This window comes from Styela clava, chromosome 14 (assembly GCF_964204865.1).
Source record: "Styela clava chromosome 14, kaStyClav1.hap1.2, whole genome shotgun sequence".
NCBI classification, from domain to species: Eukaryota; Metazoa; Chordata; class Ascidiacea; order Stolidobranchia; family Styelidae; genus Styela; species Styela clava.
Window position 1 is genome coordinate 14050470 of NC_135263.1, and position 24884 is coordinate 14075353.

Genomic DNA, 24884 nt, shown 5'->3' on the forward strand with positions numbered 1-24884 from the left:
ATCATCTGATAGCATATTCTATCACATCCTGGAGATGTATTTTTGCGAGGACGAAGTGTGTTTAAGTTTTTGTATTGTGAATGGTATATTGGGAGGACTTCAGTTGTATTTGTTATAGATGCATTGTGTATTTCAAACGTCTCTTTGATAGCGAGAAAATCAGGGTTATAGTTGTTTGAGCTGCTAACATTGGAAAATCTTGATGCAAGGACATCTTGCCTAAGCTATCTGTGATGATCCTATCATCCGATATTAGAGCTGGTATCTTTCGGTATTTTCAAATACCCCAAAAGGATTTTATAACTCCCCAAACAGTGTTTAATTTAACACTACGGTCAAGTGAATTGCAGAAACTGGACCATGCTTGCTTTTTTGCTTCCGGGATAGTTCTTCTAGCTTCTGCTCTTCGTTTTAAAAATGATAATATTTTGTGGAGAAATGTTTCTTTTCATTTTATTATATGAAACTTTCCTTAGTCTTATAGCCTTTGCACAATATTGTGTCCACCAGGGTACCCCAATTTTATTCATGAGTTTAGTTGTGGGGATCGATGACTGGGCGGATTTGATGATACATTTTGTGAAAAACTCATTTGCCTGATCAGTATTGGCAGGAAGTGCACTGGCTAATAAAAGTTCATTGCTCAGCTTCTTAAATTTATCCCAATTTGCATTTTTAAAGATAGAATATGGAATATGTGTACTAGATTTTGTAACTGCATCTTCAATGCATGTATTTATGAGAAAATGATCACTTCCAAGAAGTTGTCCAGTCACTTCACAAGTACATTTGTGTCCTATATCGTTGGATGCTAAAGTGAGGTCAAGAAGGGACCATCTCGTGGCCTGGCCATTACGTAATATATTGATTCTCGTCGGCGTGTTCGTGTTCAGCACGACAAGATTAAAACGATCGATGATATTATAAATCATTTTTCCTCTAATATCGGAGTTTTATTGAACAGTTGAGTTCAATAAAACATATTTTGACATACTAATAGCAAGTCAAACATAATATTTCTTAACGCCAAATACATCAAGAATTTTGGCTTCTTTTTTGGTTAAGGTTAGGCGGCAACCTAAGCTAGGCGCTAGGTACGTAAGTCTAATTCCAAAAAAGAATTGACCATATACCGAGCGGATTGCTAGATAATCAAAATGAATTACAGAAAATACACAGTCATCAACTTCATCATTAACAGAAAGAGAGAGGGTCAGAGACCATTGGCGCTCTTGCCACAGCATATGACATGCGTAAACTTGCCGTTTTGTAATTCATGCTAATTGATGGATCCACGATAACAAAGTAGGAATTAAAATTTACCAAATTTGGTTTAAAAGGAATCTGTTGTTTGACAGTAACAATCCACTGCGCGAACTGTAAAATAACTAAATCTCACTTTGATGATTTGTCACGTATTAACAGAAATTAATTCAGGCTATTATATTTGTTAGTTGTTTGTCAACGGTGTTCATAGACATACCGCACGTTATATCAATTACTCTTGCCATGATGGATAGATATTTGAAAAGGTAATTAATATTCTTCAGAAACCGATATACCGTGATGACCATAAGGCCACATAGCCAAGTTCTGCGTAAAAGATAGCAACACGCAGGAAACCAATTTAAAACGAAAACACGATGACATGACATTTGTGGTTTGATAGAATTCGATATGACATTGGTTTGGTATTCAGAGTACGTTGATTCAGATGTTACTTAATATCATCACATTTGTCGTTCAACAAACAACATGTTAAAGCAGGGTTTAAAATAGAGGCGCACGTTAAGGTTTTCACAGTATACTTACAGAAAATTGGCATCAGGCAGTAAATGTTTCTCAGATTCACAACGTAATAGAAGATTAACATGTCAAAAGATTAGTTAAACACGAAAAATATAACGAAATATGCTGTCTGTAGTATGAAGTTGGAAACTCATGTATTCAGAGGCACAGCCCAATGTAAACATTTTTAAATTTGGTTTTACGCCAGGCTAAAATAGAATTAGCACGCTCGCTGTCAACCTTTGTCTGAATTCATGAGTTTTGTAATATGACCTAGAATTGTTTTGTTTTGTACCACTTGTCTCTTACAAAGCAGGGGCAATTGCGTTAAAACAAGTTTATATTGACTAAATATGCTTGCTGAATGAAGTACATAATGCTCATATTGCATACCTCGCGTAATGGAATATACCATTACTCATAAGAAATGGGTTTCGGATAATAATAATATTTTTATGCTTGTTTAAAGTATGTCATTTTAATGTATTTGTCACTTCAGATTCTGATAGTTACAATACCTAATATAATCTTATAGCAAATAAAGATGCAGCCCGAAAATGTAATTTTAGTCGTGTTTTTGAGTTGTGTCGTGCTTCCCTTTTCAACACCCCAAAAAGATCTTGGCTTATGCTCACAGGTTTACCTCATGCATCATTATTGCACGAGTCAACAAATCGGCAATATTGCTAAGGAGAATTTAGGGAGCAGTCGAAGCGAGGTTCGAGTGGGTAAAGCAGGGCCTCCTGGACCGCCAGGGCCGCGAGGAGAAGCAGCAGTGATAAACTACACAAATATATTTGCTAAAATGGAACAGAAGTTCAATGGTAAAGTATTATTATATTATTTGCTACCATAAGCAGTATACCACTACTAGACGCACTTCACTGACTTGTGTACACCTGAACTATAAATTGACATAGATCACATATATATATGTGTAACCTAAACTATAAAACAAATCATTCAAAAGTAGAGTATTTTGACGATAACTGATCTCAACGCCAAACACTTAGCCGAGGAACAAACGTTTTCTAACGCTCCTTTATTGACCATTCAAGATCTCAAATTGGAGTTTGATGAAAAATCATTGATGTATGACGAGATGGCTGAGCAAACAAAGAGGAATCAGATTTTAATTGATGAACTTCAAAAAAGTAAGATTTACGCAGTTTTTCGACTCTTTGAAAACAGTAGATCGTGTATATGCAACAAAAATGTATTTCTTATCACCTCAACTAAGGATAGGTTCGATGTTTACATGCAATTTGAATAAATCATACAGATATCATTCAACTAACAATCGTGGATTGCCAAACCGTGAAGCCTGAATACGCAAAATCAACTGATGAAAAAGGAGGGGTGTACGATATTTTCAGAAATAGCAAACGTTACGAAGTATATTGCGATCTTACTACGGATGATGGAGGATGGATCGTAAGAGTATTTCAATAGAGCAAGGATTTTTTGTAAAATAGTTGATCTAGTGGCCCGTATTAGCATCGCGGTTTGAATCATGTGCCCATCAGCCCAGCTAAGTGTAATAAATTGAGAACGCAATGCCTAATTCAGGATGTCCAACCTTTTTGGACGAAAGGTCACATTTAGTTTATGAATAATTGCGGGGGCCACTTGGCATGGTAGATGTTCTAGTTTTCACTACACCGACTACAGATCAATCAAAAAACAAACAAAGCACCTAAATTATAGGAACAATGGAAAGACGAAGATACAGTAAAGTCAAAAGTTTTAACCACACATAGATATTTCAATGGGAAGTATAGCATTTCGTTTATCCAACAAGTTTGTCTATAGTAGGTACAATGGCGATGTAGCAATGCGGAGAGGATTTTTCATATGACTGTCAGAAATTAGTAATCTCACGGGCGATTTGACATGGTTCACTAGCGAAAAAACTAGCTCGTACTAGTGGCCTAAGTACTGTGAAATATTGAGGTCATAAAAACTGCTTCTTCTAGCTTCACAGAAGAAGGACAGAAAAACAGATTGAAATACATGACAGACGATAAAAATAAATTCAAACATCTCTCTCCAGTAATAACGCTCACAAAAGGACATAAATAAGCTTTCGATGGCTGGGTGATGTTTCTCGCGCGTTTGAATGAAAAGAAATAATTTTTTTTTGTTAGAGGTTACAATAATGGCCCAGATTTGTGAAAGACATTGGGATTTGAATACTACCACGCGGGCCACTCAGAAACCTTCGGCGGGCCACACGTGGCCCGCGGGCCACGGGTTGGACGATCCTGGCCTAACCGGAAGGAATCCTGTTCTCCAAAAATTAGCATCTCGTTACTCACCAGTGAAGGTTAGTAACGAATTTTATTAAGACAAGACTTAACTTACATTGCAGGTGTTTCAGCGTCGTCAAGATGGTTCGGAAAATTTTTATAGAAAATGGAATGACTACGCTAAGGGATTTGGAAACAAAACAGGCGAATTTTGGTTAGGTAAAGTAATTCACTCGTTATCTTAGCATAAACGTTATTTTCGGCTTTCAGTGATGATCTCCATTTTGATAATTCTAAAATACCATCTGTCAGGTCTAGACGCTTTGCATGCATTGACACTTGAAGGAGAATACGAATTGCGAATTGATCTTTTGGATAAAGAAGGTAACACAGCATACGCCAAATACAGGTGATCATTTAAGTTGAATAATAAATGCATATATTCGCATATGAATGTATCGGAAAAATGCATTGGAATTTTTGATTGAAAGATTAAAAGTTGTATGAAAGATAATCATGGAAAATTCAATAATAAAAGAATAACAAAATTTGCATTCCATTTGAAGCAGCGTATATTTTTATATGGTGACATTTTCAGCACATTTTCCATCGGAGCTATATCTACCAATTACGTGTTGAATGTAGGAGGTTACAGTGGGACTGCTGGTGATGCTATGGCGTATCAGAATGGAATGCCGTTTTCAACACGAGATCAAGATAACGACATATGGAGTTTGCATTGCGCAGATTTTACAAGAGGAGGATGGTGGTTTAAAAGCTGTATGTATTCTCATTTAAATGGAAACTACGACGGAGAAGGCAATACACAGGCCGGTTCTGCTGGGTTGTACTGGGAGCATTGGAAGGGCTCTGGTTATTCCCTTGGAGGTTCTACAATGATGTTTCGTAAGAAGTAGTTTCTATAATCAGCGATCGAAGCAGCTGGAAATGGAAAAGTCGATTTTATTAAATTTTCATTAGTATATGTAATAAGCAGACTTATGTATATCTTTATCGCTTATATGTATAGTAAATGTAATCAGTCAAGTTTCTGTTTAATGCATTAAATAGGAGTTACAACAAAAATAATTATGAATAATTTATTGCAAATTTAAATAGATGTCTTTGTACATGCAGTTTGGTTTGCGGAACAGGCAACAGCAGACATCGACAGTTGAATGAAAACTACATATGACAACGCACCAACGAGAGTATTTTCAACCAATACTTGTTGTTTTTCCTTTAGCTTCAGGACATGTATATAGGGGGGAAAAAATACTCGGGATCAGAGTTCTTAACAGTGGTAAAATGACGAGTTGAGCCAGATATCGTAATTAATAAAGAAAGGAATAAGCTATAACTTGTAAAATAGAACGGGATTTTGAGACATTTAATACCCAAGCAAATACATCTGAACAGGCGAACTTTATTCGATATGAATTGTTTGATCGTGTTTGTTTAGGCAATTATCATTTCTATAAACAAACGGGACTGGTAAGAGTGGGAAACGCGCCAAAATATATATTCTGATATGGTATAGGCAAGGTTCTTGGACCACAAATTTTGTCCACCCAGACTGGCGGGCCATGTAAGTATAACGTAAAAAGTTACATTTTATGAACAATATTTACAGTGTTACAACAGCAAAATTGGGAAACGATAAGCCTCGTGCAAAAACTAAATTTAATTGCAATCTCATTAAATTTATTGAGATATTTTTGAGCTAAAACATTAAAATTTAATTTTAGTTCGGTCGTGACAGCATCAGGCGGGCCAATTTGAATTACCCAACGGGCTGGATTTGGTCCGCGGGCCGTAGTTTGCTAGGTATAGACCTATTTCTGTTCTTGATGCAGGCGTTCATATTCATAATGATTTTTTCTACCTACTTTTACTATGAATATTAGCCATCATCACGATAGTTATGAGATATTTTATAGGTCAAGAGTCCTATTTCAATTAGCGACGACTTGAAGTGCTTATAACATGTATTGTAGAGGATATATTTGAATGAAAATATTTTACAATTATTATCGTATATTTCAATTTAGTCGAGATAGTTTGTGCGGCCTCGGCAATAAATCTAAAAGCAAATTGTGTCGCAATTAATTGTTTTCATTCCAGTTTCGATAGTGACTGAACATATCGTAAAATGTTTTCATTTCTTGCAATTTAGAGCATATAAAATAGCTCTTAAATATTATTTAGTATCTATCGCGAATTTTATCTTCATCACGGTGTGTTCATGACAATATCGTTCAGTTTAAATTGGCGGTATTAATTTATATAAGGGCAAAAATAAAATCATAACATCCGACATGAAATATTTGAATCATCGCCAACTCGAAAAATAAAACACGATTTTGGTCTTAATTCTCCATCATTTGCGGATGGAAATTTGAGAATCAGGTTCATTCATTTGATTATGACGATGATTGCGTAATAACATTTGAATTTTTCTGAATCGACGAATGTTTTTAGTTTGTTTGATGAATCACGGTATTAGAATTTAATTATGCGCACAATAAAGGTTAACGGTTATTAGCACTATTCAACAATATGTAGAATGTATAAATAACTGTTGATTTGAGAACTGTATATATTTCTTGTGCATTGTAACGAATCGTCCAATGAATTTTATATCACGTGATTAACTGCGTTTCTCGGTTTCGTTATATCAATTACATGAATATCAATTTATTCAAGTTTTTCAGGAATATTGTATTTTTATTATGTAATTTTGCTATTTCTAATATAACATAGATTTTATATATTTATAGCAATATTAAATTCATTTTGGGCCTTGATGATAGTTATTGCTCCATGGACCCCAGCTTTGCGAAATTTCCAGTCAAGTTCTCAGAATTATTCAGTCAAATGGAAAGTTTTGTTCGTTACCCCTTTAGTAAATTCCCTTGAATAATCTCAATTTATGTACTTTTAGAAAAACGCATCAAGTTACTGACTTTTCATAGTTAATCTCATTAAATTTTTATGGACTCATTCAAAGCATGAAATCTGACATTTGACAGCAAAGTCTTAGTTACAAACCTTTTTACAAATTATACTGATTGTATTAGTCGCTCCATTTTATATGGATGTCCGGGTACAAGCTTGCCTGTCATTGATCCTGATCTACCTGACAAATGACCGACAACCCGTGCCAGGCAATTTTCATTGATACTGATTGTATTATAATAAATTGCATAAAATTTAATGTTATTTCAAGGTAATTCAAGTCAGATATTGTAATTTTACTTTAATTCATTGAGTGTTTTTATGAATTTTACCTGTCGTTTCACTTTAGTTCAAATAAGAGCAACTACTATTGTATGGTGATGCAATTCACTTACTGTTATTATATAATTATTCATGTCAGATACTGTAATTTTACTTCAATTCATTGAGTGTTTTTTATGATTTTTAACTGTCATTTTTCTTTAGTTCAAATAAGAGCAACTACTATTGTATAGTGATGCAATTCACTCGCCCTCCCATATATTTCACAGATTGTAAGGAAATGGGATAATAAGAGCCAGTGGAAAATTACTTGCTCGAAATTCTAAATCTTCAATAGGAGTGAACAATATATCTACAGTCTACTCACCTTGTGACATCATCCATGCTCGATTACAGCTCAGTTTCATTTCATGCCTTCAATATTCACAGTCGATCATGCTTGGCATACAAATAAGTCCAAGTAGAATCCATAGATATGATCTAGGGCCTGACTAATGGAATGAGAAGAACCATTACGGAGTATAGATGGCGAAATAATACTCCTATAGTATGTAAACCAAGATGGCGGACGCTGGAACGTAGTTCGTGTACCAGGTTAGGGTTAGGCCATTGCTTCAGGTACAGATACTACGGAAGTCACTTGGCTAGTCCCCGAACACGTAATAGAAATAAAATAATGGCCGGACCCTAACCTGGTACACACACTACGTTCCACTACCCGCTATCTCGGTTTACATACTACGGGAGTATCGGAAAAATAGCGACCGGAATGCATTATGCTTAGGTCACATGATGAGTAGTGATAATATGATAATACCGAGTCAAACAAAAGCAGAGTAAATGACATTTAATGAAGAAGGCTGCATCTACGCAATATAGAAGAACATATGGATGGATAGCATGGAAAACATACAAGAGTAAAAAAAATCAGACGCTTTACAAGGAAGTCTCTTTAGACGGCTGGTAAAAAGTTGATGTGAAAAGTTTTCAAACAACATTTTCACAAATTGTAATTTATAGTTCGAATACTATAAGGAAGCGAATTTCCCAGTTTGACACCAACAAATTTGATTGAGAGTGATGGATGACCGCGTTCCATATGGGAACATCACTCATTTTTCTAATATTTTCACAACATGAAAAACTGTTACAAAATAAAACGAAAGTTTCCACGATAGGCCCAGGACATTGAACACTACCGCCAATTGCAACAATAACAGTGCCTCTAAGCTTTTTAAGTGGTACGCGAGAAGCTTTGAATTATTGCAACAATTAACTTTTCAGTTGGCTAAAATATGCTGGCAACGCATCATCTTCCTTACTGTATGTATTCGCTAAACAGCGTTTATGGATGTTCCCCCATGCATAAGTTTCCTTGTTTATTTCCGTAACCATAACAAATCAGCAATAAGTCAACAACTGCACCCATCCGCTCAGACACTTCTTTCACTCAAACAGATATTAAAGCATGGTTGCAAACACTGCCTCGTTTTTGTAGTTTCGAGTGATATTTGTCGGTTTTCAGTTGTGATTCAAGAAAATAGTTGTGAAACTATTAGCTTAATTGTCATTATGTCCTCCGCGGAGCTTTACTTTGATGCAGTAATCGAAAATGAATCCCATAAATGCAATGGACAAGGTCAAACTTAGCTATATCAGTACCTGCAAACGGCACATGGTTGTTGATTAATTTTAATAAAAATGATGGTTTCAAACACAGTTTATAAGCGCAAATACATCAAAACAATCTCAGAATAAGCATAAATTTTGCAATTGTAAAATATAAGATAATTGTTCCTGGGTCAAAAGTCGGGGAAACGTCCATAGCGCTAGTACGCTACCACCTACCAGTCCTTGTCTATTGAGCAGTGGTTCTTAGCCTTTGTGAGCCAACCGAGCCCCCACGCTATTCCGCAAGCTTGTTTCGAACCCCAAACTTTTGAACGAAGAACGCAACCTAAACTTATTAAAGGGTAATCCGATTTTGTACGAATTTATAGAAAACCGTCTTCAGTTGATAGAATATGGATTGCCTTACTGTTGAGAATAGGTTAATTTTTCGGGTTGAATTTGAAGGACATGCTTTGTCAAGAGAGTATCAACCACCGAAAGAACCCCTGGTTGTGTCATTGTTTGTGGCAGAATAGAATTGCAACAAACAGTACATTTTATTCATTCATTTTAGTGACACTTTTGCTGGTGTTTTTCGGTAACCAATTCGGTAACAAATTGAGAGTGCATGGCTTAATTTCAAAAAAAGCATTTTTCATGTCATTTTCGCATCGGAGTCGGGTAAAGTCATACTGCACATAGTCATCAGACCAAGTTCTTTTCTTGAATGACATATTTCACAAAAAGACTCCTCAGAATTGCAAGGTTTTTTTGGAGAAAAGAAACATTGAACCAATCTGAAAATTGCGTTATATTCTTAGATACCAATTCGCCGTGTCGAAATGGACATTGTTACAATGGCGTCGGACGGCCAAATACCTCGTTGCCAACAAGATGTTTTTTGGTATAATATAAAAGTTGTGCCTATATATATAAAACAAAATGCGAAAGCAAAATTGCAACATTGGTGATTCAGAAGTTAAGATATTGTATCGAAAACACTAGTGGCTCAAGTCATACACATCACAGGGTCAACCTGCCGTCAGATGGGTATAAAAGTATTTGCCCATTGCTTTCCGAAACCGAGATACGATATATATGTATAAGCGCTATATTAAGGTCGTCGACGGGTGTTGATATTTTTACGCAAAGCTACGCCAAGAAATATTTTATTCTGGAAATTCTATCTTTCAGTGACATTCAAACTTGACCTGACTTTTCATTCATTCATGTGCACTTATTATAATCATTCAACTTGTTCTTAAAATTGAACTACGTTTTTTTAGTAGGTTATAAATAACATGCCATTTTCGCAAATATTCTAGTTCGAAACCCCGAGGTTTGTAATAACAACCTTAAATATTTGTTGGAAGTTAGAAAGCATCTAAAAACGAGGTCACATAGATAAGCTATTCTATGAATGGTCTGAATGTTGAAATTTGGATCTCTGCTTTAAATTATAGTTATTTTCACATATTTATTTGTCTCCGAAAGAGAAATACTTAAATACTAATAAAGAACAATTTTACAGGACCTTCGTTAAACCTCTGGTACAGCCCCACCGAACCCCAGGGGTTCGATAGAACCCAGGTTAAGAAACACTGCTCTAGAGATTGCCCTCGTCCGCTATTGCCCACATTAAATGAAGCGTTATGGGCATGTTTTTATCCCTTTTGCGTGTTACGCAACAAAGGATGTAGTGCCACATTATAAAATACTACCATATCACGTTTCTTGTGCCTTTATTCCCACGCCAAAAAGGGGCTTTGTCGGTGGTACACGGTTATAGTAAAAAACAGTAAAGCGGTCAGTAAAAGGTTGAGAACCACTGGTGTAAATGAAGGACCTGCATCGCCGAACTTTTGCTAATCAGAACCGTCTAATCCGCTGTGAAAAGAGAACAACATCGCATGCTGATCAAAACGTTTGTCTGAATTAATGTCGCTCCTAGAGATATTTTAAACCTGATGTCAAATTTTATAATATACCACTGTGTTCAGCAACTTTAAAAATTATATATATACATACTGAGAGTTTATGAATTTCATGAGGAAAAACAATTTTTGAGATGGACGAGACGCCGCCACTGGAACTATAAAACTAATCATTTTTCAATATTTTTTGAATATGAAAGAAAATATTATTCAGAGATATATTTGGTTCGTACCTAAATTGTTACCTCTATGGGTATATTGCTGGGAAATCATTTAGAAAAATTTTCTTGTAAATTTCTCTTGGTTTAGTTTTTGAGTTGGACCAGGACTCTTGACCTAGAATGTCTCATGGCCATTGTTTTTTATTAATTTATTTTGAAAACTACACACCTCATAAAGGAGCAGTGATTTGACTGTTGTAGGTCTACACAAAACAACAAACCTAGAAATTTGAATAAGGTTGGGCGATTCTTAACAGTGACCCACCCAGTTAGGTAAAATCGATTATAACCCGTGTGCGTCTGCTATGCTGCGAATAAAAACATCGGGGATTATTGACTAGAGAACTGTTCGGGCTATATAACATTCTTATTCAATTTCAAAGCATCATGCTCCGTAGTAAAATTGGGTAGAAAGGAACAGTATGTATATGGGCGCCTGCAGCACAAACAGAAATGATGTGTCTTTACCATATCAGAGTATATATTTTGGCGTGTTTCCCACTCTTACCAGTCCTGTTTCTTTATGGAAAGGATAATAACCTATACAATTACTATCAGACAATCTATATCGAATAAAGTTCGCCTGCTCAGATGTATTTGCTTGGGTATCCGAATGTTTCGAAATCCTGTTCTATTTTACAAATTATAGCCTATTGCTTTTTACATTATCTATTACAAGACCCACGCGATGGTACATGTCAATATGAAAAACAACAAGTATTGGTTGAATGTACACTCTTTGGTGCGTTGTCGTATGTAGTTTTCATTCAATTGTAGATGTCTACTGTTGCGTCAACCAAACTGCATGTACAGCAGACATCAATTTAATTTTTTTTAAATTATTCATAATTATTTTTGTTGTAACTCCTATTTAAAGTACAAACAGAAACTTGACTGATTACATTTACTATACACACAAACGATAAACATATAGTCTGTCATATGCATTTACTAATGTCAATTCAATAAAATCGAAGTTTCCATTTCCGGCTGTTTCGATCGCTATTTACAGAAACTGCTTCTTACGAAACATCATTGTAGAACCTCCAAGGGAATAGCCGTAGCCTTTCCAATGATACCAGTACAGCCCAGCAGAACCTGCTCGTGTATCGCCTTCTCCGTTATAGTTTCCGTTTAAATGAGAATACATACAGCTTTTAAACCACCATCCCCCCCTCGTAAAATCTGCACAATGCGAACCCCATTTGTCGTTATCTTGATCTCGTGTTGAAAATGGCATTCCATTATGGGTCGCCATAGAATCACCAGCAGTGCCACTGTAACCTCCCAGTTTCAACACGTAATTGGTAGATTTACGTCCGACGGAAAAAGTGCTGAAAAATAACGCCATATAAAAGGGTTATGTTGGTTGAAAGTGAATGCATTTCTTTGATATTTTGAATATTGAATTTTCTACAATTATCTTCTAAATAAACTCGCATTATTTATAGCAAAATTCACTCGCATTATTCCAATACACTCAAATATTTTTACATACATTTATTATAAGATTCGACTCGAATGATCACCTGTATTTGGCGTATGCTGTGTTACCTTCTTTATCCAAAAGATCAATTCGCAATTCGTATTCTCCATCAAGTGTCAATGCATGCAAAGCGTCTAGACCTGACAGATGGTATTTCAGAACCATTAAAATAGGATTATCATTGAAAGCCGAAATAACGCTTATGTTAAGTTAAGATAACGAGTAAATTACTTTACCTAACCAAAATTCTCCCGTTTTATTTCCAAATCCCCTGGCGTAGTCATTCCACGTTCTATAAAAATTTTCCGAACCATCTTGACGACGCTGAAACATCTGCAATTAAGTAAAGTAAAGACTTAATAAAACGCGTTTCTTATCTTCACTGGTGCGTAACGAGATGCTAATTTTTGCAGAACAGGATTCCTTCCGGTTAGACATTGCGTTCTTAATTTATTACACCTGAACTGGGCTGGTGGACATATAATTCGAGGTCAAATTCTTGTGACCGCAATGCCAATACAGGCCCACTAGATCATCTAGTCTACAAAAAATCCCTGCTATATTTAAATACTCTTACGATCCATCCTCCATCATCCGTAGTAAGATCGCAATATACTTCGTAACGTTTGTTATTTCTGAAAATATCGTACACCCCTCCTTTTTCATCAGTTGATTTTGCGTATTCAGGCTTCACGGTTTGGCAATCCACGATTGTTGGTTGAATCATATCTGTACGATTTATTCAGAATTTAATGTAAACATCTAAATTATCCTTAATTAAAATGATAAGGTATGCATTTTTGTTACATATGCACGATATACTGATTTAACAAAGTCGAAAATCTTCGTAAATCTTACTTTTTTGAAGTTCTTTAATCAAAATCTGATTACTCTTTGTTTGCTCAACCATCTCGTCATACATCAACGATTTTTCATCAAATTCCAATTTGAGATCTTAACCGGTAAATAAGGAAGCGTTAAAAATCGTTTGCCCCTCGGCTAAGTGTTTGGCGTTGAGATCAGTTATCTCTTTTTAAATGATTTGTTTTATAGTTCAGGGTACACCCATTTTATAGATCAGGGTGGTGCAAGGTTGGAGGCCCGCAAAAACTTTTGAGAATGTCTCGCGGGCCGCACTCGGAAAAAAAAGTGATCAAAACATCGCGAGTTTACTCACTTTGAATATATTTAAGAATGGGAGTTTACCGTTCTAATTAGTTTTTGGGGACGATATATAAAGCCTTTAGTTATTTTTAAAATTCCCTCCTGGGAAATACAGTGGTATTTTCGGTATCTTTTTCGGGTTTAGTTTTGTAATGTCGCTTCAAATTATATTCTTTCGTGGCAAATATTACTTGAAAACACACCAAACACTGTGATTTAACGTTGTTGCGGGTAAGGAAACACGTTTCCTCCCAGTTTTCCTCGATCACCTTTTTACACTTATCATTGTATAATGAATCGTTATTATGTTTGACTAATTTTATTACTTGTAGCGAGAGGCTTGGTGCTATCGTCAAAGAACAACCAAGTCCGTCTAAGTTGGGACTACGGACCCAGCTAAAAAAAAACTGGATGGCGCGGCGCTAAGTTAGCTCTGCGGTCCGTCTCTGCTGTCACAGGTTCAAAGCTTAAAAATAGAGGAGTATATTTGGACACGTCAGACACATAACGATCGTTTCAATATTATGTTGTTGTTCTTGTTCATCATCATTATAAAATCGCTCTTCTTTTCGAATACTAGACCAATTGCATTGAAATTTTCAGTGGTGAAACATTGATTTTTTCGTCAGAAGGCTATTACGTTTACTTATTTCAAAAATTTTCTTCAAGAGATTCGTTTTTATGTGTCAGAATAAAAAATAGCGGACCCTTGTGATGTGTCCATATATTTGAGCATAGCTCTCTTGTTACTAAATAAAAGGCACAGAGCGTCTCTTCAAATGAGGAGTTACTTGACGCGATCTTAAGGTACGAAGTTTAGATAAAAAGCGCGACTCAACTCATCGGCTTGGTTCTGTATGCAGAAGATAATTCATTCTCTTTGTACCGGTCCCAGGACTTGATTCCCACATTGCCACCGTCTTGACGTTTATAGTTAGGCTACAACATTCAAATTCCGTGATTTTGACAAACATCAATCCCGACATCGAGATAAGGAAGAGGGCTATTCCCAGTTGGAACAGTTCAAAAATACCTCAAAACTGTTCTGCGGGCCGCACGGAATGTGTCCGCAAGTCGCCGCAGTTTGAACCACCCTGTTATAGATGATATGTGACCTATGTCAATTTACAATTCAGGTGTACACATGCCAGTGAAAAATGATATAATAATATTTTACCGTTGAACTTTTGTTCCATTTTGGCAAAAATTTTTGTGTAGTTTACCACTGCTGCTTCTCCCCTCCTTCCTTGTGGTCCAGGAGGCCCTGCCTTACCCACTCGAATTACGCTGCGTCTGCTCTCAAAATTCCTATCAGCAATATTGTTGATTTGTTGACTCGTACAATATTGATACATCAGGTAAACCTGCGAGCATAACCCAAGATCTGCTTGTGAAGATGAATGAGTTGGAGGAAGAAACACGACACAACTCAAGAACAGAACTAAAACTGCATTGTCTGGCTGCATCTCTGTTTGCTATTAAGTAACCTAGGTATTGTAATTATCGGAATCTGAAGTATAAAATACATTTAAATCGAGGTATTGGATACATGTACATGAATACATATAAGGAGCTTTTTTCAAATCAATTCCTCGAAACCCATTTTCCATAACGATATGTTTATTACACGAGGCATTATGCTGAAGAAGCAGGCATATTCAGTAAGAATAAATTTCTTTCGACACGACTGTCCTTGCTTTACGAGAAACAATTGCCACGGCAATTTGTATTCTTGTCTCAATACGTAACAAAATTAGATTACAAAACTCATGAATTCATGCCAAGGTTGACAGCGGGTGTAATTTTCAGTTTTCTGACTGGCTCAGCCAGGCACATGACATGAAGATCTCATCTCATCATTTATTCGTACTGAAGAGCTTTTCGGGGAAAGAAGATTTGTGAAAACACGCCTTTGCAGAACGAACACTTGTAATGATGTAGGTTTGCGAGAACATTTGTGGGAATCTACCTTGGCAAACATGTGTTTTAGAGTTAGATTGTATACTAATTGCAGATTTCAACTTTTGTAGGATGCAGTTGCGTGCTACCGTAACCCCAACACTGGCCATTGAATCCTTCATGAAAAATCAAATTTTTGCAGGCAACATTTAACTGGAAATAATTTTACAAGAGAGGTCAATTAAAAATATATAATATGTAAAATATCATTTCCGCAGCATCATTCTTGTAAACGATAAAACGACTCGCCACTTTTTCTTATAAGAACTGAATAGAACTTGATCTAATATTTGAAATTCGACCAGAGGTTTTAACTATCAAGCATGAAAATCAAGCAATAAACAGATCTACAAACAGACCACCTTCCTCTTGAAAGGGCGTTCACAATGATACAAAGGCTAGCCTTCTGAAGAAACACTTTAAGTTCCCAGATTAAACGCTTAATTGCTTTTCATTCTTTCGAAAATTAACACTTAAGCCATGTAAAAAGTTTCCTTTTCACTTGAAATTTCCCACAAATATATCGTAACGCGCCTTTGGTAACTTCAATGGACTCTTAAACTATGTAAACAGTTTTTCTTTCACTCAAATTTCCCACAAATATCTCGTTACGGGTCTTTGGTAACTTTCATTGAATATTTATACGTTCGAGACATTGATTGCTCGCAAAATTAATTCCACCATTCTTGAACGCCCAGGTCTAACAAAAGTGCCCACCGGCTATTTAAATAGTGCTAACAACCCTTAACCTTTATTGTGCGCATAATTAAATTCCAAAACCGTGATTTATCAAACAAACTAAAAACATTCGTTGATTCAGAAAAATTCAAATGTTATTACGCTATCATCGTCATAATCAAATGAATGAATGAAATTATTGCCGAGGCCTCACAAGTGCTAGGATATGTGCGACATATTCGGTATTCTTATAAACACAAAAAATAATATTCGAAGGTCGCGATATTCGAATTGGACATCCCTGATTCGAGCACTAAATTAAATTAACTTGAAATTAACAAATATCATTACACGCGTTTTTTAAGTTTTCGGTTTTCGTATATAGAAAATTTCACGTTAATCGAAGTCGATTGCATTTTTACGAAAATAATTTTCGTAAGTTCAATTTTTCGTATCGGGAGCCTTTCGTACTTGGAGTTTTTTTATACTGCCAATTGCAACAGTAACAGTGCCTCTAAATAATAATAAAAAAACTGCATTTACAAACCTCTGCTATTTGGAACCGTCCAATCCGCTGGGAAATGAGAATAACATCGGATGTTGATCAAAACATTTGTCTGAATTAATATCGCTCCTATATATATATATTTTAAACCTGATGTCAAATTTCATAAGCTTCCGCTTTGTTCAGCAACGTCAAGCATATATATATACATACTGAGAGTTCTTGAATTTCGTAAGGAAAAATAGTTTTTGAGATGGACGAGACGCCGCCATTGGAGATATAAAACTAATCATTTCTCAATATTTTTCAAATATGAAAGAAAAGATTATTCAGAGATATATTTGGTTCGTTCCTCAATTGTTCCATCTATAGCAGTGGTTTCCAACACGCGTAATGGAGGATATTTTTCCATAAAAAAAATAGTACGATGTCAACTATGAGTAAGTTTCATCGTGTTATTTAACATCAAGAGTCCGGTACGACAAACTGTAAAAAGTAAAACAAAAATTCCTCCCAATTATTCTACTTTACTGCGTTCATATTTTATTCTATTGTAATATTTAAATTGTGAATTCAATAATTTCAATTCGCGTTTTTATCATGACGAAAAAAAAAAGTTTCGGTCAGATCATTGAAGTGTGCAGTTGTGAATCATTAATGCTGCATATGTGCAGTTAAAGCAAAACTAGATTATTATAAACTTTTTATAAAGTAGTACACCCACACGCAATGTCCAAGAAGCGTAAATGTTTGGAAGAGCACAGAATATTTTAGGAGAAGTACGAGAATCTGTATTTTGTGTGCAATTATAATAACAAGGTTCAGTGCCTCATACGTTGTGCAATTGTTGCTATTCGAAAGGAATACAAGATCCGACGACATTACGACTCATTACATGGAAAAATATCATGTCTATACTGAAACAATTCGTCATGAGGGTATCGCAATTAAAACTTTCACTGATGAAACAGAATTTTTTTCACAGACATAAACAAAACTTGTAAAAGCAAGCCTTGCCATAAGTGAGATGATTGCGAAATCGTCGCGTCCTTTTGTTGAAGGAAGCTTTATTAAAGAGTATATGTTGAAGGCTTGTGAAATAATTACAGGATTTTTTTCCAAAAATAAAAGTTAAACAAATCAGCTTTTTTCGCAAAACTAACGGACGGGCGTTTGCATGCTGTCTTAAGATTAGCAAAACAAAATAAGCCCAAACATCGAGTCTCTAGCCTCTACGAAACGGTGCCAAATATCCAGCAGAAGTAAATAAATATGTTCCATGTCTCGTTTGGTGTAAGCTTCGAGTGTAATTTTAACAAAACCACTCAAAAATCTTTTATTATTTTTTGTTTGTCAATTTTGTACCTAATTTGTTGTTTTGTGGCCCGCGTCGTTAATAAAGTTCGAAAAGTGGCCCGTGACATATTTTGAGTTGGAGACCCCTGATCTATAGATATATTGCCGGAAATTCATTTAGAATTATTTTTTGGTTAATTTCTCTTGGATTAATTATTGAATTGGATAAGAACTCTTGACCTAGATTGTGTCATGGCTATTTGATGTGTTGGTGCTTTTTGGGGAATTGCCTGTCTGCAGCAAGAACAGAAATAATCGGTCTATACCTCGCAAACTACGCCCCGCGGGTCAAATCCGGCCCGTTGGGTGATTCAAATTGGCCCGCCTGATGCTGTCACAACCAAACTAAAACCGAATTTTAATGTTTTAGCTAAATAAATATGATAAGATTGCGATTAAATTTAGTTTTGGCACGAGGCTCATCGTTTCCCAATTTTGCTTTTGTAACACTGTAAATATTGTTCATAAAATGTAACTTTTCAGGTCACACTTACATGGCCCGCCAATCTGGGTGGGCAAAATTTGTTGCCCATGGTTCAAAAAACCATTTTACCACTGTTAAGAACTCTGATCCCGAGTATCTTTTCCCCCTATATACATGTCCTAAAGGGAAAGGAAAAACAACAAGTATTGGTTGAAAATACTCTCGTTGGTGCGTTGTCATATGTAGTTTTCATTCAACTGTCGATGACTGCTGTTGGCTGTTGCGCAAACCAAACTGCATGTACATATACATCTATTTAAATTTTCAATAAACTATTCATAATTATTTTTGTTATAGCTCCTATTTAATGAATTAAACAGAAACTTGACTGATTACATTTACTATACACATAAACGATAAAGATATACATAAGTCTGCCGATTGCATATACCAATGCCAATTCAATGAAATCGACGTTTCCATTTCCAGCTGTTTCGATTGCTAGTTATAGAAACTACTTCTTACGAACCATCATTGTAGAACCTCCGAGGGAAGAACCTCCTATCCAATGCGCCCAGTACAACCCAGCAGGACCTGCTCTTGTATTGCCTTCTCCGTCGTAGTTTCCATTTAAATGAGAATGCATACAGCCATTGAACCACCATCCTCCTCTTGTGAAATCTGCGCAATGCAAACCCCATTTGTCGTTATCTTGATCTCGTGTTGAAAAAGGCATTTTATTGTGGTACGTCATAGAATCTCCAGCAGTCCCACTGTAACCTCCCACATTCAACATGTAATTGGTAGATATAGCTCCGACGGAAAATGTGCTGAAAATGACATTATATAAAGATATATGCTGTTTTAAATGTTATTCTTTTAATAATGAATTTTCCATGGTTATCTTTTATGCAACTTTTATTCGCTCGATCTAAAATTCGATTGCATATTTTCAATACACTCACATACATGTTTTATAAGATTCAACTTAAGTGATCACCTGTATTTGGCGTATGCTGTGTTACCTTCTTTATCCAAAAGATCAATTCGCAGTTCGTATTTTCCTCCAAGTGTCAATGCATGCAAAGTGTCTAGACCTGACAGACGGTATTTTAGAATTATTAAAATAGAGTTCATCACTGAAAGCCGAAAATAACGTTTATGATAAGATAACGAGTAAAATACTTTACCTAACCAAAATTCGCCTGTTTTATTTCCAAATCCCCCGGCGTAGTCATTCCATGTTCTATAAAAATTTTCCGAACCATCTTGACGACGCTGAAACACCTGCAATGTAATTATAGACTTGACTTAATAAAATTCAGTACTAATCTTCACTGGTGCGTAACGAGATGCTAATGTTTGGAGAACAGGATTCCTTCCGGTTAGGCATTGCGTTCTTAATTTATTACACCTGAGCTGGGCTGGTGGGCATATAATTCGAGGTCAAATTCTTGTGACCGCAATGCCAATACAGGCCCACTAGATCAACTAGTCTACAAAAAATCCTTGCTATATTTAAATACTCTTACGATCCATCCTCCATCATCCGTAGTAAGATCGCAATATACTTCGTAACGTTTGTTATTTCTGAAAATATCGTACACCCCTCCTTTTTCATCTGTTGATTTTGCGTATTCAGGCTTTACGGTTTGGCAATCCACGATTGTTAATGGAATCACATCTGTATGATTTATTCAAAATTGCATGTAAACATCTAACATATTCTTATCGTTAAAATGATAGAGTCAGACATTTTTGCTACATACGCACGATCTACCTTATTCAAAAAATCGGAAAAATTTTGTAAATCTTACTTGTTTGAAGTTCTTCAATCAAAATCTGATTCCTCTTTGTTTGCTCAACCATCTCGTCATACATCAATGACTTTTTATCAAACTTCAATTGGAGATCTTGATCGGTAAATAAAGAAGCGTTAAGAAAAGATTGTCCCTCGGCTAAGTGTTGCGTTGAGATCTGGTTTCGTCGAAATACTCTCCATTTGTATGATTTGTTTTATAGTTTGGATTACACGTATATATGTGATCTATATCAATTTTTTAATTCAGGTGTACACAAGTCAGTAAAGTGCGTTTAGTGGTATACTGCTTATGGTAGCAAATAATATAATAATACTTTACCATTGAACTTTTGTTCCATTTTGGCAAAAATCTTTGTGTAGTTTATCACTGCTGCTTCTCCTCGCCGCCCTGGCGGTCCAGGAGGCCCTGCTTTACCCACTCGAACCTCGCTACGACTGCTCTCAAAATTCTCCTCAGCAATACTGCTGATTTGTTGACTCGTGCAATATTGATGCATGAGGTAAACCTGCGAGCATAACCCACGATCTTCTTGGGATGTTGAAAAGGGAAGCACGACACAACTCAAAAACAAGACTAAAATTACATTCCCAGGCTCCATCTTTATTTGCTATAAGATTACATTAGGTATTGTAACTACCAGAATCTGAAGTGAAAAATACATTAAACTGACATATTTTATACATGCATAGGAGTATTATTCTCCCAACTCTACTACGTGCTAGCAAGTCCGATCTCATTGCGCAGCAAAGCCTATACCTGATCACCAGTACCTGAGTACTACTGTCATATTAGTAAAACTAGTTAGCAAAATCATGTTGCAAAATACACAATGTTATAAAAACGTGTTTCTCATTGAATTCGTTCAAAGACAGTTTGATGATAAATTTGAATGGCAGTTTTCTTTAGAAATTTATGCGTTTTAACTCACCATTTTTGTAGGGTCAATAACAATGCCGTAAGATCAAGAATAAAAAGAAACAATTTTTTGTGCTTGCAAATACTGGAAAGGCTATTTTAAATAAAGATGCGGCTTCACCCAATTAATTGTATCTGGCCCTCATGTAATGGCGGTTGCACACCCATGCTCTACTACGTTATACTGCCTGAAGCCAATTTCCAAAAGTAGACTGGGAAAACCTCAACGTACGCCTCTATTTTAAAACCTGCTTTGACTTGTTGTTTGTTGAACGACCAAAATGTGATGATATTAAGTAACAGCTGAATCAACGTACTCAGAACACCAAACCAATGTTATCTCAAACATAAAACCTCAAATGTCATGTCATCGTGTATTCGTCTTGAATTGGTCTCCTGTGTGTTGCTATCTTTTACGCAGAACTTCACGGGTTATCATTTTCAAAAGAATATTAATTTTTCTTCTCAAATATCTATCGATCATGGCAAGAGTAATTGATATAACGTGTGTTTTGTCATATGAACAACGTTGGAAAACTACTAATTAATATTATACCCTGAATCAATTTCTGTTATTATGTCACAAAACATCAAAGTGGGATTTAGAGATTTTAGAGTTCGCCCAGTGGATTGTTATCGTCAAACAACGGACTCATCTCAAACCAAATTCGTTAAATTTCGATTCATGATTTTGTTATCGTAGATTTATCAATTAGCATGAATTGAAAAACTGCAATTTGACGCATGTGGTATACTGTTATGGTTCCCATTGTTTCAGACATGAGTGGCCATAGTTTCTGACTCATTCTCTTTCTGTTAATGCTAAAGCTGATGACTGTGTGTTTTCTGTTTGATTTTTACAAACATCGTCTATTCTCCGAGTTCACGGCAAAACAACGCGGAAAACTAGAAGGTTGTTTACCGAACACCATTGTTCCGCGGAAAACTGGTTGAAAATCACAAGGGTTCCATTACATTTGAACCCACGACAATTGCACCTGCATACTATTGCACCTATGGATTTTTTTTTGTTTTACGGATATTTGAACTAATACTAACCATGGGTTTTAGCATCCGCACATAGATTGAACCCGCGGGTATACACATGGGTTCAAATCAGTGGTGAGCTGTAGCCGGAACGCACCGAAACAGCGTTCCGGTTGTTGGACATTTCATTAAATTTACGTTCCTGTTGTTGAAATAAAATTTTGGTACAAAAAGTCTGGTTTCTCTGGTAAATCTAGTCATTAACTTACATTTTGTTACATCATAATTCTTTTTACATCACATCGCGCAAATAATTACTACATGTGTGATAGATGTTTTCCCGACCTTCAACCCGTGGAAATTCATCCTATACCTTTCTAATAATAACATTTGTATTGAATTGTTATGAATACTCTTGCAATGTTACACAGACATACTTCAGTTAATTTCTCCATATTTCATTGCAGTTATTCAGCTCTATCCTAGGACAGACAAAACTTTGTGTAACGTCCGCGCCGTGTTGTAAATATATACATATATTACATTTTTGCAAATTAGGTGCGTTCCGGTTGTTAAGATTTTTCCAGCTCATCACTGGTTCAAATGTACGTCGGTTCAAAACCTTCACGAAAAATTCAAACAAAGGTTGATAGCGGGAGTGCTTGTTATAAATTAGCCTGGTTCAAAACCAAATTTAAAATGTCATTTGGGCTGCGCCTCTAAATACAGGAATCACCAACTTCATACTGCAGGCAGCATATTTCGTTATATTTTTCGTGTTTAACCATTATTTTAATATGTTAATTAATCCTTTACGTTATGAGTCTGAGAAACATATACTGCAAGATTCCAATTTCCATAAGTAGACTGGGGAAATCTTAACGTGCGCCTCTATTTTAAACCCTGCTTTACATGTTGTTTGTTGAACGACCAAAATGTGATGATATTATGTAACAGCTGAATCAACGTACTCAGAATACCAAACCAATGTTATATCGAATTATATCAAACCACAAATGTCATGTCATCGTGTATTCGTCTTGAATTGGACTCCTGCGTGTTTCTACCTTTTACGCAGTACTCGGCGGTGTGGCCTCATTATTATCACGGGTTATCCGTTTCTGAAGAATATTAACTTTTCTTTTCAAATATCTATCTATCTAACCTGCGGTGTGTCTATGAACACCGTTGGCAAACTACTAACAAATATTATACGCGCAGTGGATTGAATCTGTCAAACAACAGATTCATGGTTTCTGACTCGCTCTTTTTCTGTTAATGATGAAGTTGATGACTGTGTGTTTTCTGTAATTCAATTTGATTACCTAGCAATCCGCTCGGTATATGGTCAAATCTCTTTTGGAATTGGACTTACGTACCTAGCACCTAGCTTAGGTTGCCGCCTAGTAAAGTATATTCTCCGCTAATGTATTAACAAATTTGTTTTACCAGTTCCCGGCGATGAAAAGACTTCGGTCCATGTGTTTTTGGATTGTGGTTAGCTGGCCCCTTTAGCAATGTTTCATTTCTTGCCTTTTTTCTCAAAGCGTCCCTCTGATTTCACGCATGAACTTTGCTGTTTAAATTTTGTTATGACTTTGGTGTAGATCAAGCCTGCCCAACTTGTTTAGTGTCGCAGGCCATGCATATTCTCATTAGGAAATTCATTGTGTGCCGCAAACGTTTTTAGCAAACTTAAATATCAGCTGATTTACGTGAGAATTGACATAAAACATGAAAAGCATGTTTAATCATTTAATATCAAGGACGTCAAAAATTACTGGTTACTGAGTAGGGTTGGGCAAAATATTCGAATACTTGAATAGCGTCTTACAATTCGAATATATGTAACACGTGACCTGGACATACATAACACGTCGCTTGCGCATCGCAGAATCAAAGGCTTGGATTGCACAATGCATGTTTTGATTTCAGACGAGCACACGGGAATCTGCGCACACTTTAGTCCAGGGATCCCCAAACTTTTTTGACCGCGGACCAGGTATGACTCAAACTGTGTTGAAGCGGGCCGGACAAATATTTTTGTCAATTCAATACAATAAATGCACAAAAGTTGGGAAACCCATTCAAATTATTCAACAATATAAATTCTACTCTTCTGAAGATTTGAATATCAAATTCTATATCGCAGAATTTAGATTGAGAACATCATAGCAAAATATTGTTGCCATGCATAGCCGCATGAAAGCAGAACAAAAGTTAATGCGAATTGTACTGTGAAAATAAATTTTTATTTCATTCAGTTAGTCCTATTTGTGAAAACTTCTTATTTTTCAAAAATAAGAAAGCCGTGGAAATATTTTATATAAAAAATAAACGAGAGATATTGAATTATCTTAAACCGTACCTGTTGAATTATTATTAATAATATAATTGTATTGGTGGCAACAGACTCTGGTGACCCCAAAGGGGATATCGTTATCTCCCAGTTACATACCAGAGCATCTGTTTATTTATTATTTATATATTTATCCATGTAGGCTATTGTGTGTTTAATGGTTTGACAAATAAAATAAACTCTCT

At 35.8% G+C, this 24884-nt stretch overlaps 4 protein-coding genes across 5 annotated transcripts in view; 2 read left to right on the top strand and 2 right to left on the bottom strand.

The window, feature by feature from the left end:
- Positions 1-24884, top strand: part of LOC120340871 (coiled-coil domain-containing protein 40-like) — a 223012-nt gene that overhangs the window by 11352 nt on the left and 186776 nt on the right. The window lies entirely within an intron of this gene.
- On the top strand, positions 2292-5137 carry LOC144432120 (microfibril-associated glycoprotein 4-like). Its single transcript, XM_078120210.1, has 6 exons — positions 2292-2612; positions 2847-2942; positions 3071-3222; positions 4160-4256; positions 4350-4446; positions 4636-5137. Exons 1-6 carry the CDS (start codon positions 2333-2335, stop codon positions 4952-4954), a joined length of 1041 nt encoding a protein of 346 aa, XP_077976336.1. The 5' UTR covers positions 2292-2332; the 3' UTR covers positions 4955-5137.
- Positions 11539-15227, bottom strand: LOC144432059 (microfibril-associated glycoprotein 4-like). Its single transcript, XM_078120086.1, has 6 exons — positions 14871-15227; positions 13388-13483; positions 13107-13258; positions 12766-12862; positions 12573-12669; positions 11539-12377 (listed from the first exon to the last, which is right to left on the bottom strand). Exons 1-6 carry the CDS (start codon positions 15157-15159, stop codon positions 12050-12052), a joined length of 1059 nt encoding a protein of 352 aa, XP_077976212.1. The 5' UTR covers positions 15160-15227; the 3' UTR covers positions 11539-12049.
- LOC120340829 (microfibril-associated glycoprotein 4-like) lies at positions 17054-21080 on the bottom strand. The gene is made up of 6 exons (XM_078120023.1): positions 20757-21080; positions 20433-20528; positions 20148-20299; positions 19806-19902; positions 19616-19712; positions 17054-19445 (listed from the first exon to the last, which is right to left on the bottom strand). Exons 1-6 carry the CDS (start codon positions 21034-21036, stop codon positions 19130-19132), a joined length of 1038 nt encoding a protein of 345 aa, XP_077976149.1. The 5' UTR covers positions 21037-21080; the 3' UTR covers positions 17054-19129.